General features: G+C 35.4%; 3 protein-coding genes across 4 annotated transcripts; 1 reads left to right on the plus strand and 2 right to left on the minus strand.

Moving 5' to 3' along the window:
• Positions 1-103: 103 nt before the first annotated feature.
• Positions 104-6,893, plus strand: LOC132629922 (heterodimeric geranylgeranyl pyrophosphate synthase small subunit, chloroplastic-like). 2 transcript variants are annotated; one of them, XM_060345345.1, is made up of 4 exons: positions 105-260; positions 606-684; positions 1,978-2,356; positions 6,135-6,893. In XM_060345345.1, the coding sequence occupies exons 3-4, from the start codon at positions 2,015-2,017 to the stop codon at positions 6,795-6,797; spliced, it is 1,005 nt and encodes a 334-aa protein (XP_060201328.1). In that variant the 5' UTR covers positions 105-260; positions 606-684; positions 1,978-2,014; the 3' UTR covers positions 6,798-6,893. The 2 variants fall into 2 exon arrangements, with proteins under 2 accessions (XP_060201327.1, XP_060201328.1); XM_060345344.1 differs by lacking the exon at positions 606-684 and having other exon boundaries at positions 104-260.
• A 358-nt stretch (positions 6,894-7,251) lies between these two features.
• LOC132634402 (cytochrome P450 76A2-like) lies at positions 7,252-8,385 on the minus strand. Its single transcript, XM_060350660.1, has 3 exons — positions 8,357-8,385; positions 7,865-8,279; positions 7,252-7,746 (listed from the first exon to the last, which is right to left on the minus strand). Exons 1-3 carry the CDS (start codon positions 8,383-8,385, stop codon positions 7,252-7,254), a joined length of 939 nt encoding a protein of 312 aa, XP_060206643.1.
• A 3,185-nt stretch (positions 8,386-11,570) lies between these two features.
• On the minus strand, positions 11,571-13,718 carry LOC132633657 (cytochrome P450 76A2-like). The gene is made up of 2 exons (XM_060350185.1): positions 12,781-13,718; positions 11,571-12,324 (listed from the first exon to the last, which is right to left on the minus strand). Exons 1-2 carry the CDS (start codon positions 13,687-13,689, stop codon positions 11,713-11,715), a joined length of 1,521 nt encoding a protein of 506 aa, XP_060206168.1. The 5' UTR covers positions 13,690-13,718; the 3' UTR covers positions 11,571-11,712.
• Positions 13,719-15,313: the final 1,595 nt, after the last annotated feature.

Consider the following 15,313-nt stretch of genomic DNA (forward strand, 5'->3'; position numbering starts at 1 on the left):
GATCCGAAGAGAGTATCATTCTTTAGAAACAAAATAAAAAAAAAAGTGTATCACATAAATTGGACACGAGCACGACAGTACCTTACTTTTCCCTAGTGGCTAGTGTTATAAATAAACATTATCTCAGTTTGGGAGTTATTTAACGATGAACTAAATCCGTTAACATAAGCCAAACTGTCACAAAATCAATCTGAGATCCCCAACCAAATTACAAGCTACTTAGAACTGAGAGCAGATTCAAATTCCCCCTTGGTGTTAAGGTAGCACTTTTAAATCTCTGCAAAAAAAAAAAAAAAAAAACTTTTACATTGTTTATAGCTTATTATTAACATCTTAGAGCTCAGCTGTATTATCTTGGCATAAAGTATGAGGGTTTCTTTAGGTTGATTGCTAGTCTAACCAGACGCATATTCAGGATTTAGACTTTATGGGTTCGAGTTCAGGTTTCTAAATGGGTTTGAAATTAAGTGTTTGTACTTATTTAGTGAATTTTTTAATAAATATATAGAGTCCGAGCCAAAGCTATTGAGTTCATGGGTTTGGAGCCAAAGCTACTAAGTCTAATGATGGTCTAACTATGATGAATTCTTTGAATACATATGCAGAGTCCGAGTTAATCTACCCGGAGGCATATTCAAGATTTGAGCTTTATGGGTTTGAGTTCGTAATGTTATTTAAGTAGAGGTGAGGGCGTTCACCTGAATACATCCTCGGCAATAAATTACAGTGTTATATATAGGGTAGATTTTCTGTGTTTATGTACATATGCTTAACTTTTGAACACGCTGAACATATACAGAAGGTTAGCTCAAACGGTCCAGAGTGTTCAATATTGTCTCTAGCATCCTAGGTTTGATTTCCATCAACAACATTATTTTTTATATTTAGCTTTTGTTATTTTTTTGGAACCCCCGAGTGAAAATTCTGGATCCGCCACTCGTTTGATTTACTGGGTTCAGAATCAATTATTTTGTACTCATTTAGCGACACATATGTAGAGTCTGAGTCAAAGCTACCGGGTTCATGGGTTCGGAAGAACCTGTAACTAACAAGAGTCTAATGATAGTCTAACTGTGATGAATTCTTTGAATCGATAGAGTGGAATGGATACAAAGGATGATATAGCTAACCACAACTAAATTGGGGGTTGAGGGGTTAAGCGATTCATTGATGAATTAACACCTTAGAGTTGAGATAGTGAGCAAGAAGGATAAAATTAGATTAATTGTTTAGGCCATTGGTTGGATTCAGAGTGATACGTTTTAGTAATGTCGTGTTCACTCTTCCATTTGGCCTGTGTAAGATGGGGGATATTTCATTTTTTGTTAATAAATTAATTATTATGTGTTGTCCTCCTGTATTCTTTTGGGACGAAGAATTGATCTGTTGACTTGGTAAAATTATGGAAGAATTGGCAGTAACTCTGTAATTTCAGCTTGAGTATAACACGTTTTTCTTTTGTAGAAATCTTGACATTTTTGATTATTTATCAAATTTCTGTAATCTTTTTTTCCTTGTTTGATTAATGTTTATAATCTAAAGCTATGAGTAACGCAGCTGAAATTGACGATGGTCCTTTTGCTAAGATGTTGATAAAACTAATAAAGTGTAATTTAGGTGGTGCTAGTTTGCATGTTGGAGTATTTACTTTAATGTTGCTCTCGAATATTGATGCTTCTGGGGAGAAAGATTATTAGCTATGACAATATGCATAATTAACTTCAAAATATCTTAAGAAAGACAGTGAACATTAGCAGGAAGCTGTAGATGATAAGCAAATTCCCTTGCTGGTATGTTTTTATTTCTGATTTTTGGTAATGAAGTTTGTAAGTCGGTTGGTGTCTTGCCTTTTTTGATTTTCGCATTTCAGTGTGTGTCTCAAGTCATTTGTATCAGTTGATAGATTTCCACCTATTTTGGTCAATCTGATCATTCTATTATGCTATTTACTTAGTAACTTACAAATCATAAATACAGGTAGATTAAGTGCAAAGAGGGGAAAACAGAGATCATTATGGTATTCTCTATGGTGATGAGTTGTTCACCTCATTTATGTCTTCCAAGGAGCCGCATGGTTATGCAGAAAACAATCCGGTGCTCTTCTTCTGTTTCAACAGCATCTGAGTCCGTCCAGTTTGATCTTAAGACTTATTGGTCAACTCTAATTCGTGATATCAACCAGAAGCTTGATGAGGCGGTTCCGGTTAAGTACCCAAATCAGATTTATGAGGCCATGCGCTACTCTGTTCTGGCCAAGGGTGCCAAAAGGTCCCCACCCATCATGTGTGTCGCGGCCTGTGAGCTTTTCGGTGGAAATCGCCTAGCTGCCTTTCCCACTGCCTGTGCCCTAGAGATGGTTTGTTCTTCATTTTCTGTCATCTTTGTTTGCTTTATCTGGGAAAACCTACCCCTAATTACCTTGGTTATGCCCGCCAAACTCCTCCCCCCCCCCCCCCCCCCCAACCCACCCACAACAGAAAATAGGAGGGAGAGAGAGAAGTAGTTTTGATGTTACCAGGATATTTACAAAAAGATATTGTCAAATTGAACCACTAAAAATCTACTCCCTCCGTCCCAATTTATGTGACTCTTTCCTTTTAAGTCGGACCGAAAAAGAATGACACCTTTCTATATTTAGTACGTGACAATTTCACTTTAAAATGCCTAGTTTACCCTTAATGAGATGATTTACAACCACACAAATATCTATGAGTTATTTCAGACCACAAGTTTTTTCCTTGCTCAGCCAAACACCATCATTGGGATGGAGGGAGTATGTATTTGGTTTTGTGAGTTGATAATCTCCTCGTTATTGAATTTTACATATCAACAATTGTTCTTGCCTTCCAATTTTCTGTTTGTATTCTTCATTTATCTCCTTTGAGTGATAGAGGGACACACACTGGTCGACCTTCATATGTTTCTTAAGACTTTGCTCAGCCTGCTTCACTTTTTGTAGCCTTGGTAGAAAGGTGCCAACATTACTTAAATTGATTATGGATCTTTTGTAGAATAAAAAATAAACCATCCAAATTGTAGGATTAAACTTTAGTTTTGTTATTTTCTCATATCCTCCACAGCTGCGTCGAATAAACGGACTTTGTTCTCTTTTCTGTCTCCAGGAATAGATCCATGAACCAATAAGTGAACTACTTGAGACTATTGCCTTCTGGTTTTTTGAACTGCAGTAGTAATGTATATACACAACCTTTTACAACCAAGCTTCTAAGATATAATGTTTGAGCTTTTCCGCCCTAACCAGCTTACATTGTATTAGCTATGCTTATCCAGTTGAAGAAAAAAAGTTCTTACAAGCATGTTGGTTTTTAGCAAAGAAACGTTGGAAATAACAGAGAAAAAATTACTGAGAGAAAAATATACTGCAATGCAGTCACAGAAATTATTTTATTTTGCTATGTTTAGCTCTGCATTTATAGTGAAAATAGGCAAAATGATAATCATAAACTAGCCTAAAATATCTCTGTAGAGTGTATCTTTAACTAACCAGCCTAGCCTAGATATCTCTTAAGAATATATTTCTCTAACTAACTAATTACTAACATAAAACAAAGTTATTCAAAAGCAGTAAAACAAAGTTACTGCAGTCCAAAAGCAAATATTCTAACACTCCTTGGTTTTGGAACTGCAAATTCTAGACTTGGTTGGAATTTGGCTTCGTGAACAAATCTGCCAATGCATATGTGGTCTTGCAGTTAGCTTGATCCATATCTCCAAGTTGCAGCTCTTGATTATCAACAAATTCTGGCACGTGTTCATCTTCTGTTGGATTAAATGAGAAGTTTTTACCTCTCATTTTAACTCGTAAAATCTCCTGCTTAGTGGCATCAAAGATTCGACAGTACTTTCTTCGAATAACAATTTAAATCCTTTTTTCACTAGCTGGCCAACACTTAACAGAGCACGTAAAGAATATGTGAAATTATTTTTGTACATGAATTTGTTTTGATTGCAACAGTCCCTTTTCCTTTTGCAGGAATATAGTCACCATTCCGGATTCTAATTTTCTTGTTTCCCGTAGACATAAACTCTTTAAATTTTTTTTTTGTTATATGTCATGTGATTTGTACAACCATTGTCAATCATCCAAAAATCAGATTTTTTCATTGAAAAACATGTTGCCACAAACAAGCGGTCTTCTTCTTCTTCTTCTTCTTCTTCTTCTTCATTAGCGACTTGGGCATCTGTTTCATATTTTGGAGATTTGTTTTTGCAAATCACTGCTTCATGACCAAGTTGGTTGCAGATCTTGCATTGTGCATCTGGCCTTTTACAACATTTAAATGGAGGATGACCTTTTTTGCCACAGTGCTGACAGGGTGGGTAATTTTTTATTGAATTATTAACTTTGCTTTTTGTGGTTGGCTATCAAGGCTCCTTCAGCCATACCATCTCGCCTCATAAGCCTCCTTTGCTCTTGTGCCTGCAATGTATTTAGAAATTTTGGACAAATCTTTTGTGTTTTCCAAGGTAGTTATGGATACTTGTATCTTTCAGGTATCGTAACAAGAATTTTTTCAACAATTCTTAAATCTTTAAATTTATTGCCAAGCAACCTTACCTTTTTAACAATGCCAAGAAGCCGGTCTGAGTACTCTTTGACGGTTTTAGATTCCTTCATCTTTTGCAATTCAAATTCCTTAAACACCTTCATGCCTCGTATTCTTTCATCTCTTGTTTATTCTTCCTTCAGATAATCTCAAATTTCTTTTGCTGTTTTGAGAGCCATAACTCTCGTGAAAATTGTTGCAAACACCCCAGTAAAAAAAGTTGCTTTTGCCTTTGATTTTCTGATTTTCTTTTCCTTTTGGCTTTTGATCTAGCCCACGATGGGATTATTTGGCTATCGAAGAACATCATAATCCTCTTCCACGGCCTCCCAAAGATCTAAAGCCTCAAGATAAGTCTCCATTCTTACTGCCCAGAGATGATAACTCTCACCATCAAAGACAGAAGGAGCTATTTGAGAAAAACTATTTTCAGAATCTATCTCACTCTCAGGTCCCTCAAGAAAATGGCTTTGATAACAATTGTTGGTTTTTTTAGCAAAGAAACCTCGGAAATAACACAGAAAAAATTACTGAGAGAAAAATATACTGCAATGCAGTCAAAGGAGATTATTTTATTTAGCTATGTTTAGCTCTGCATTTATCGGGAAAACAGTAAAAAAGATAATCATAAACTAGCCTAGAATATCTCTGCAAAGCATATCTTTAGCTAACTAACCTGGCCTAGATATCTTTGCCGAATATATTTCTCTAACTAACTAATTACTAACAGTAAAACAAAGTTATTCAAAAAGCAGTAAAACAAAGTTACCGCAGTCCAAAAGCAAATATTCTAAAAAACCAAAACTATAAATATTTTTAGACTTTTTGTTTTTTTCTGATAATAATGGTGTCCAGACCAGTTTGCATGCATCTCAACTAATCCACTGGGTACCAGGTCAATTCTACCAGCACAAATATCAGGCAACTCTGCCCATCTAAGATTAGACACATGGAATGAATTCACCTAGTGACGCCTCTGTTCGGATTCGCACCTTGGTCTCCAAGGTTATTATTCAGTCTTTTACCACCTTGCCACTGTTTTAGAGGTTGAAACATTATTAGATTAAGTTCATATGTATGCCTTTTTTGGCTTCTTGGTGCAAAATGAGCAACGTCATCGATGTGAAAAATATAGTGAACTTTCATCTGCCTGTTAGACTAGAAGGACCTGATCTTTTTTAACCTGTTGCAACTTTTTCTGCTCAATCTTTCTGCACTCAGGTTCAATGAGATTTAATTTTACTTATCACGAAGGAAAAAAAACCGTGCTTATTCAGTTTTATTCATGAAATAACTTGACCCAAATTCTCAAGCAACGGTAACATGCAACAGTAAGTAGGTCAAGCTAACTGAATACATCATGTTTTGCAAGACTGTGAAGTTTGGTTTTGTGTAAGATGCCATCTAAATGAATATCAATTGTATATGATATTATGACAATTTCTAACTGTAATAGTTTTTTGGGTTGATCCTCTGATTGAGTTGAGATTTGCTGTTCTATCGATGGTTACATTTGACACACTATATATCTTAATCCCATATTTGACCTGGATCTGTTTCTATTAGGTTCATGCTGCTTCGTTGATTCATGATGATTTGCCCTGCATGGATGACGACCCAACTCGACGAGGCCTTCCTGCAAACCACACAGTTTTTGGTGTAGATATGGCAATTTTAGCCGGGGATGCCTTGTTCCCTCTTGGTTTTCAGCATATTGTGTCTCACACTCCAACCAATCTCGTTCCCGAGGATCGAGTCCTCAAGGTCATTACGGAGATTGCTCGAGCTGTGGGATCCACTGGTATGGCTGCTGGTCAGTTCCTTGACCTTGAAGGTGGACCAAATGCTGTTGATTTCGTTCAAGAAAAAAAATACGGTGAAATGGGCGCGTGCTCTGCCGTTTGTGGAGGTCTCTTGGCTGGTGCTTCGGATGAGGAAATCCAACATCTGAGAAGATATGGTCAAGCTGTTGGTATGTTATATCGGGTTGTTGACGATGTATTGGAAGCAAAGGAGACCAAGGAAACAACCGAGGGGAAGAAAAAGAAAGGCAAAAGTTATGTCAGCGCTTATGGCGTTGAGAAGGCTATGAAAGTTGCCGAGGATCTTAGGGCATCGGCTAAGAGAGAGTTAGATGGTCTGGAGAAGTACGGCGATAAAGTCATGCCGCTTTATAGTTTTGTAGATTATGCTGCAGATAGAGGTTTTAGTATTGACGACCAAGTCTAGATCATTTTAGCATTGTCTTATGTTTTCATCATGATAACTGACCAGAACTTATGTTGTATGGAGTAATATTGTTAATGAAGCTGTAATTGCTAATAATCTCAGCTAAATAGAAGTCAAGCTTACATTGTCTTAGTACACTCATACATTTTCCTTTTTTTTGCATATGTATACATCATTTGACCTAAACCAACGAGTTCAGTTGAACCCACAGAAACCCCCTTAGATCCGCCTCTGCGTATGCAAAGATGGCAACAATGCTGTGGTCACTAATAGGGGATGCAATGTCATCAACTAATACCGCTTATAACATCTTATATAAAAGAGCAGACAAAACCAGTCATATGTTTGTTATACATTATTTCTAATGCCTCCTAATACTATCAATATTCAATTTATCACCTCTTTGATAGTTCGACCACTATAACAAAACTATTCGACTGTATGGTTAGTGTTTTTAGTGTATCTTTGTCCTTTCTTTTGTTTTTCGTTCGGTGTTTGGTATCAGTTTTGGAACCCGAATAATTCCTTCTGCCGCACCAAATGGTAAAAACTCAAAACATTGTCCCTTGAAATCAGTCTTCGAGTTAAGGAACCTCTCGGGCTTGAAATCCAAAGGGTCGTCCCAATATTCAGGATCTCTTCCAATTGCCCAAACGTTAACGAGTACTTGCGTGTCTTCTGGTATGTCATACCCCATGAACTTAATGTCGTGCATCGCTCTTCTTGGCACTAAGAAAGGAAGAGGAGGATGTAATCTTAGTGCTTCTTTAACCACAGCTTGCATATAAGGCACATTGTCAATGTCACTTTCTTCTAACTTCTTGTTTTGTCCTACAATTTGAAAGATCTCTGCTTTTACTCTTGACATTATTTCAGGGTGGCATAGGAGCTCTGTCAACGTCCATTCCTCGCTGCTGCTAGTCGTCTCTGATCCGACTAAAAACATATCCTGCATTTCATTTCTAGTCAAGACTCATCTCAAGTAAAAATTAAGTACCATGTACGCTAACACTCTTGATTTCAATATGAACAGTAGGAGGAGTTGCAACAAGCTTTGTAAGACTTACCAATATGAATATGTTGATCTGATTTTCTGACAACTTAGCTGGTTCATCTTTTCCAGTACCCTCAAATTCAAGCAACACATTAAAAAAATCCTCCTTTTTTTCTCCACCATCCTCGTGCTTCTTCATCCGTTCCTTGACAAACGTAGAGGCGATCTCCAGAGCTTTTCCCATGTCGCGATGCATCTTCTTCTTTAAGCCATGTAAATCAAACCTCCTAAAACACGGAAAAATGTCTGGGATATTAGGATAGCCAGACCACTCCATGATCCTCATCATGGCATTGAAGAACTCGGAGGCCTCTTTCGATCCTGGATGAACTAAATCACGCGACAACATCAAGTTCCCTAGCATATTAAACGTCGAGAGGAACACGAAACGTGTTACCTCAATCCAAAGATTGGCAAACCAGGTGGTCCTGGAGGTAACTTGTAAGAACAAGATTTTCTTTTGGAGAATACTATGATTAGAGTTGGTACTATGACGATTGTAGACCAAATAACATAGTTCCACTCCCACTCCATTTCCTCAGTTTTTTTGGTGTGTTGCTTCTCTGCTTCTGTTATTTTGCAGAATATCACTATAAGATACCATTATTTATATATGTTGGAAATAAGAGTTCCGTGCAGTGGCGGAGCCAGGGTTTTTATTAAGGGGGTTAAAAAATATAAAGAAGTAAACATACGAAGAAGTCAAGGGGATTCAACGTCTACTATATATATATATATATATATATAGTTAATTTTAACCTTGTATATACAGTGTAATTTTTCACTGAAGGTGGTTCAGATGAACTCCCCCTTAGCAGCTCTGCCCCTGGTTCCGTCCACTCATAAGGGCCGCTCTAAAAGCCTACGAGGATAAAAACAAGTATTTTTGTAATTACTGTTTATGTTGCTCGGACTCTTAAGAAATGTTGTTGTCCCCGTGTCAAATCCTCCAAAAATACACAACTTTTAAAGGATCCGATAGGCACCTATCGACATATTTAAAGACTTCGAGCAGCATAGACTTCTCTTAACCCTAATTTCTCTTATATAAGTACATGTATAATGTATGATTAGGATGTACGAGAGATGGAACTCTCATTCCACGCTCTCTCGAATAGACTGTGATATAGGTGGTTGCCCTGATATAATGTAATAATCACCACCAACTAGTGACTTCGATCGTGAATTGTCCCAGTATTCCGCTACAAGAATCCTTGTAAGTTCTCCATTTAATTTTCATGCGATGGATTTGATTTATAGTTCATCCATTTCAGTTTATGAGACAATATTTACTTATCAGTCAGTTCCAAAAAGAATGTCAGATTTTGTATTTGGAGAATTTAATTTTACTTCCCTTTTTACTCGTAATGAGAAGCTTTGTAACTACACAAATATTATGATATATTTAAGACCATAAGTTTTAAACGTCTTTATTTCTTTTTTTAACAATTAAATCGACCAGCGTCACATAAATTAGAATGAATGTAATTACAATGTATTGAACTTGTTGCCATTTATCAACTTCGAGATATTAGTTGATTATAATAATATTATTTTTGAGGATTAGCAGCGTAGTTAAACAGAAAACAAAGATGTATAATATTGTAATCTCCAGAATTTTGTGCAACTTTGAATTTCTTCAATAGTTTTTCAACTGTAATAGCAGCAATGTTTAAGATATTTAAAAATAAAACTTGATCTGGCCACGTTAGTCCGAGAATATTGGCTCACATTACTAAGTCATTATCAGTTAATTAATGGTTTCTCTTTTCTCAGATAATTAGCATGACACTTTTCCTGATTTTGGCTTATAAAATAGGTGCAAATAATAGAGAAAATAATAAAAATGCTCCTTATATTTGACGGTAGCTATAAATTAGTCCATTAAGTTTATTACCGAGCTGTTTTAGCCCATTAGACTTGCCTTGGTAATCGTCAAATATTTAATTTTTACATTTAGAGGGAATTGTGAAAAAAATGATAATTGCACAAAACGAACCCTCTATCCCATGCTAAAACGGAAAATTAAAAATTAAAAAATAAAAAAAATATCCAAAACCCAATCAAAAGCAATTTGGGGAAGACATCAAATATGGAAATTAGGTCCTGTCAGCCGACTTAATAAGAGAAATAAGCTCTACTTAATCCTTCTTTTATAAGGATTACAAGTCCTACTTTCCCCATGATTAGGATTTTTAATGAACCCTATAGATACCGCTCTCCAACAAAGTTTCACAAAGTCCTTTTTCTACTCTTTTTTTCTCTAAAAGTTAAAAGATTATTTCAGCCATGGCAGTATTTTCTTTCTACAAAAGGGTTAAGGAGATGTTGCTTAATAAGAATAAGAAGAAAAGGATGTTTATAAGTGCCAAGAAGTTACAAAAAGAATGCACGAATGCATTTTTTATTGTGTACGTGAGCGAAAAGAGGTTGAAATTCGAGGTTCCAAAAGAATATTTGTCTTCTTCTTTTTTCGAGGAATTCGTCGATGTATTTCAAGAAGACATCATAATTCTAGACGTGACGAATTTGGAATTCGTTGTGAGGAGTTGCACTGTCGATGATTTTAAACTTGTCCTTCATTTCAGCAAGATTCAACTCTACCCTTAGAGTTTCACTAGTGTATTTTAGAAAAGAAATATGACATGAGGATACTAGTGACAGATTGAGATTGTATTGTTAAAATTTTATTCTTCAAATATTGGGCTATTGTCCAATTACTTGTCGTCAATAACATTCTAGCCTTAATTCCAACATTTCAATGTGAAGATGTGTTGTTTGTCGCTAATTTACAGCTTGTTTGGATGATTCTTACGTATTATTTCATAATGTATTATATTGCCGTATTATTTTGATAAATATGACGTTTGGATCGACTGTATCATTTCCCGTCATCTCATAATACTGCACATCAGGAATCTAAAGAATAAGCTTACAATATTACAAAGAAAAAATAGTACAGTCAAACCTCTCTATAATGGCAGCGTTGTTATGCATGTATACTGGCATTCGGTGTTTGGATCTCATTTAGCTGTTATAAATAAAAGTACGCCAAAAAGTTATTTCTCTGTACATTTTATGTTATAAACGAAAACAAAATACTTGTTAATTTTAAAATCTCAAACGATTTTCATATTTCATTAATTAAAAATTGAAGTGGCTAATAAATCCATAACTAGTTATACCGTACCGATAAAAAATTAAAATCTAATGAACATATGCATTTAAAATTCATTGAAAATTTAAATATTTCAAGTTTGACGTAAGAATTCTACAATTGCAGGCTATTTCATAAAATCCAGTCTCTTATTGATAATATAATGCTTGAATTGACGAAGATTCTTGTCTAAACTTTCACCAAAAAGGAATTCAATAGCTTTTTCCCTTGATGATTACCATAAATATTTTAGAATTTATTTTTATAGATAATATATTTCTTACAAAATATTATTATACAATATATTTGAGTATGGCGATTATAGAGAGATAATTTTACAAAGAGTGTACCGCATAATGAATGTCAATGCTGTTATAGGTAAAATGTTGTTATAAAGAAGTAAAATATAAATAAAAAATCGATTCCGGAAAAAATCAGCCGTTATAGTGAAATATTATTATAACGAATGACAATTATAGAGAGGTTTGACTGCACGAGGTAGAGAGGTAAAGGGCAAATAAAATTATTAAATAATCAGTAAGGGCAAAATGAGATTCTGAGCTTAAAGCAATCAATATTCAAACTCTAAGCTTAAGAACAAATATCTCAGCTTTTTATTACAAGAAAATTCACAAGAAACTCAAATCTTATGTTCTGTGTGGCTTCATGTCACAGTATCAAGGACAACCTTAACGCTATTCGATTTAACCTGATGTTTTTCTAGGTACTGCAGTCAAAGGATTGAATTTCCTCACTGTAATTCCCATCCTCTCCTTCATGTCCATTGATTTAGGAGTGACATTACTAGGAAGTTCCCAATCAAATTCATGAAGCAACGAGCCTAAAACAAAGTGTAACATTCGATTACCTAAAGGAAGTCCTACGCACATCCTTCTGCCGGCACCAAATGGTAAAAACTCAAAACATTGTCCCTTGAAATCAGTCTTCGAGTTAAGGAACCTCTCGGGCTTGAAATTCAAAGGGTCGTCCCAATATTCAGGATCTCTTCCAATTGCCCATACGTTTACGAACACTTGAGTGTCTTCTGGTATGTCATACCCCATGAACTTAGTGTCGTGCATCGCTCTTCTTGGCACTAAGAAAGGAAGAGGAGGATGTAATCTTAGTACTTCTTTAACTACAGCTTGCATGTAAGGCAGATTGTCAATGTCACTTTCTTCTAACTTCTTCTTCTGTCCTACAACTTCAAAGATCTCTGCTTTTACTCTTGCCATTGCTTCAGGGTGACGTAGGAGCTCTGTCAACGTCCATTCCACACTGTTGCTAGTCGTCTCTGATCCCGCTAAAAACATTTCCTGCATTTCATTTCTAATCAAGATTTACCTCAAGTAACAAAAAAGTACTATGTTCATTAGTGTTCTTGATTTCAATTCGAAGAGTAGATGATATCAATGCAGACTTAGCTTGTTTGAGACTGAAGCATAGTTGTTGTAACAAAGAAGTAATATGTATATTAGCATTCTTGATTTCTATATGAATAGTAGGTGATATCAATGACTTGGCTTGTTGTAACAAAAAAGTACTATGCACATTAGCATTCTTGATTTCAATATGAACAATAGGTGATATCAATGCAAACTTAACTTGTTTGAGACTAAGACATAATTGTTATAGCTATATGAACAATAGGTGATACCAATGCAGACTTAGCTAGTTTGGGACTGAGGATTAATTGTTTTTGTTGTTTACATTAGCACTCTTGATTTCAATATGAACAATAGGAAGAATTTAACAAGCTTTTTAAGACTTACCAATATGAATATGTTGATTTGATGTTCTGATAACTTAGCTGGTTCATCTTTTCCACTACCCTCAAATTCAAGCAACACATTCAAAAAATCTTCCTTTTTTTCTCCACCATCCTCGCGCTCCTTCATCCGTTCCTTGACAAACGTAGAGGCGATCTCCAGAGTTTTTCCCATTTCTCGATGCACCTTTTTCCTTAAGCCTTGTAAATCGAACCTCCTAAGACATGGGAATATGTCCGAGATATTAGGATTGCTTGACAACTCCATGATCCTCATCATAGCATTGAAGAACTCGGACGCCTTCCGCGATCCTGGATGGACTAAATCACGCGATAGCATCAAATTCCCTAGCATATTAAAAGTCGAAAGGAACACGAAACGTGTTATCTCAATCCCACTTCCCTTGATTTCCTTAGCATCCACTTCTTTCTCAATCCAATGAATCATATCATCCACACATTTTCGCCTTATGTGCACCGTTTCATTGATCCGTTTGTGGACGAACATTTCAACGGTGCATATCCGCCTTAGCACGCGCCAATACGTGCCATACTGGGCCAAAGCTAAGGAGCCCAGGTTGTAGTCATGCACCAACATGGTGTCGATGATTTTGCGTTCCGCGAAGGCAAAATCATGATTCTTGAAGAACTCAGCAGCTGTCTTGGCAGATAAAATTGACATGGTCTTGATAGAGCCAATTTTGAACCATACAATAGGACCATATTTGTGTTTAAACCCTGCAATTGTTTCATATGGCAATGTTCCAAGATAAAAAATGTTGCCAAAAATTGGCAAACCAGGTGGTCCTGGAGGCAACTTGTAAGAACAAGAACTTCTTTTGGAGAATACTATGATTAGAGTTGGTACTATGATGATTGTAGACCAAACGACATAGTTCCACTCCCACTCCATTTCCTCAGATGTTCAAGTTTTTGTGTGTGTTGCTTCTCTGTTTCTGTTATTTATAGATGTTCGAAATAAGAGTCTATTCACTCATAAGGGGTGCTCTAAAAGCCTACAAGGGTAAAACAGTACTTTTAATACTTACTATCTATGTTGCTCGGACTCTTTATATCAAGTTAATCAGTGTCACATAAATTAGAACGGAGGAAGTACAATGTAATGAACTTGTTGCCATTTACCAACTTCGAGATATTCATTGATTATAATAATATAATTTTTGAGGATTAGTAGCGTAGTGAAACAGAAAACAAAGGTGTAAAATATTGTCATCTCCAGAATTTATGCAGATTTGAATTTCTTTAATAGTTTTTCAACTAAAATAGCTGAATGTTTAAGATATTTAAAAATAGAACTTGATCTGGCCATGTTACTCTGAGAATATTGGCTCACATTACTAAGTCATTATCAGTTAATTCTAATGGTTTCTCTTTTTCTCAAATAATTAGCATGACACTTTTCCTGATTTTGGCTAGTAAAACAGGTGCAAGTAATAGAGAAAATGATAAAATTGGCTCCTTTTATTAGAGGATAGCTTTAAATTAGTCCATTAAATTTATTACCGAGCAGTTTTAATCCATTACACTTGCCAAAAGTGAAGTCAAATATTTAACGAACTTCATTAAATTTAACGAGAATTATGAAAAAAAGGATTTAACATGAATTCACATTTTAAGGTGTCATTTCTATTTTATTATTTTGAGTTGATGAAGTTTTTTGGTGTTTCGATTTCAGGAATTTGATGGGACTTTTATGATATTTCTGATTAACTTTCACATATTCACTCAAAGACGGACCTATTTTATTTTGTTAGACCAACCACGTGAAAGTATTAATCAAGCTTAAGATTTGCACGTTCTAATATCACATTGAATTCATCTAACATTTCATTATAAAAATTAGATTATTAGGATAATCATTTTAGTTTATTTATTTTAGTCTGTAAAAGCATACATAGATTATCTCTATCGTGATTTGCTGACTTTTCCAGGGGCAAAGGATCTTTACGGAAGCTAGTGCAAAAATATAATGTCCGTTAAATCATAATACTCTATAAAACTTAGCTTGTTTTGGGATTACCATGTATGATCTACTACCAATCTAAAAAAAAACAGCTTTCAACCAAGGAAAACGAGAAATAATAATTGTGCCACAACTAATACTACTTCGTAAGAGAATGAAAAGTTTTTAATGATTAAACGGATAACAAATTATTCGAGAGAAAGTGATTCGCATGATATACTAAGAACATGAAGGAGATACCAAAAGATAAGTTGCTTCTATTTTTATTTTTTTATTTTTTATAATCGAGAAATTCCTCAGACCCAATGACATACATGATTCGAAACTCGGTGGATAATGGATTTGCCCCTCAACTCTTCTCTACTAGCTAATTAGATACTACTAGTCTTTTTTTTGCCTGCAACACAGTTTGTGTGACGTGTCCCTAGTTCACATATCACGTGTTGCACTCTTACCACTAGATAGATCAAAGTCCTAAGATCCTTGCATCAAGCTCTTTTAGGAATCACTTACAATTTTTTTTTTTTAATAGCTATTATTCCCTTAACATCCA

The sequence above is a fragment of the Lycium barbarum genome, chromosome 3 (genome assembly GCF_019175385.1).
Source record: "Lycium barbarum isolate Lr01 chromosome 3, ASM1917538v2, whole genome shotgun sequence".
In the NCBI taxonomy this organism is placed as follows: domain Eukaryota; kingdom Viridiplantae; phylum Streptophyta; class Magnoliopsida; order Solanales; family Solanaceae; genus Lycium; species Lycium barbarum.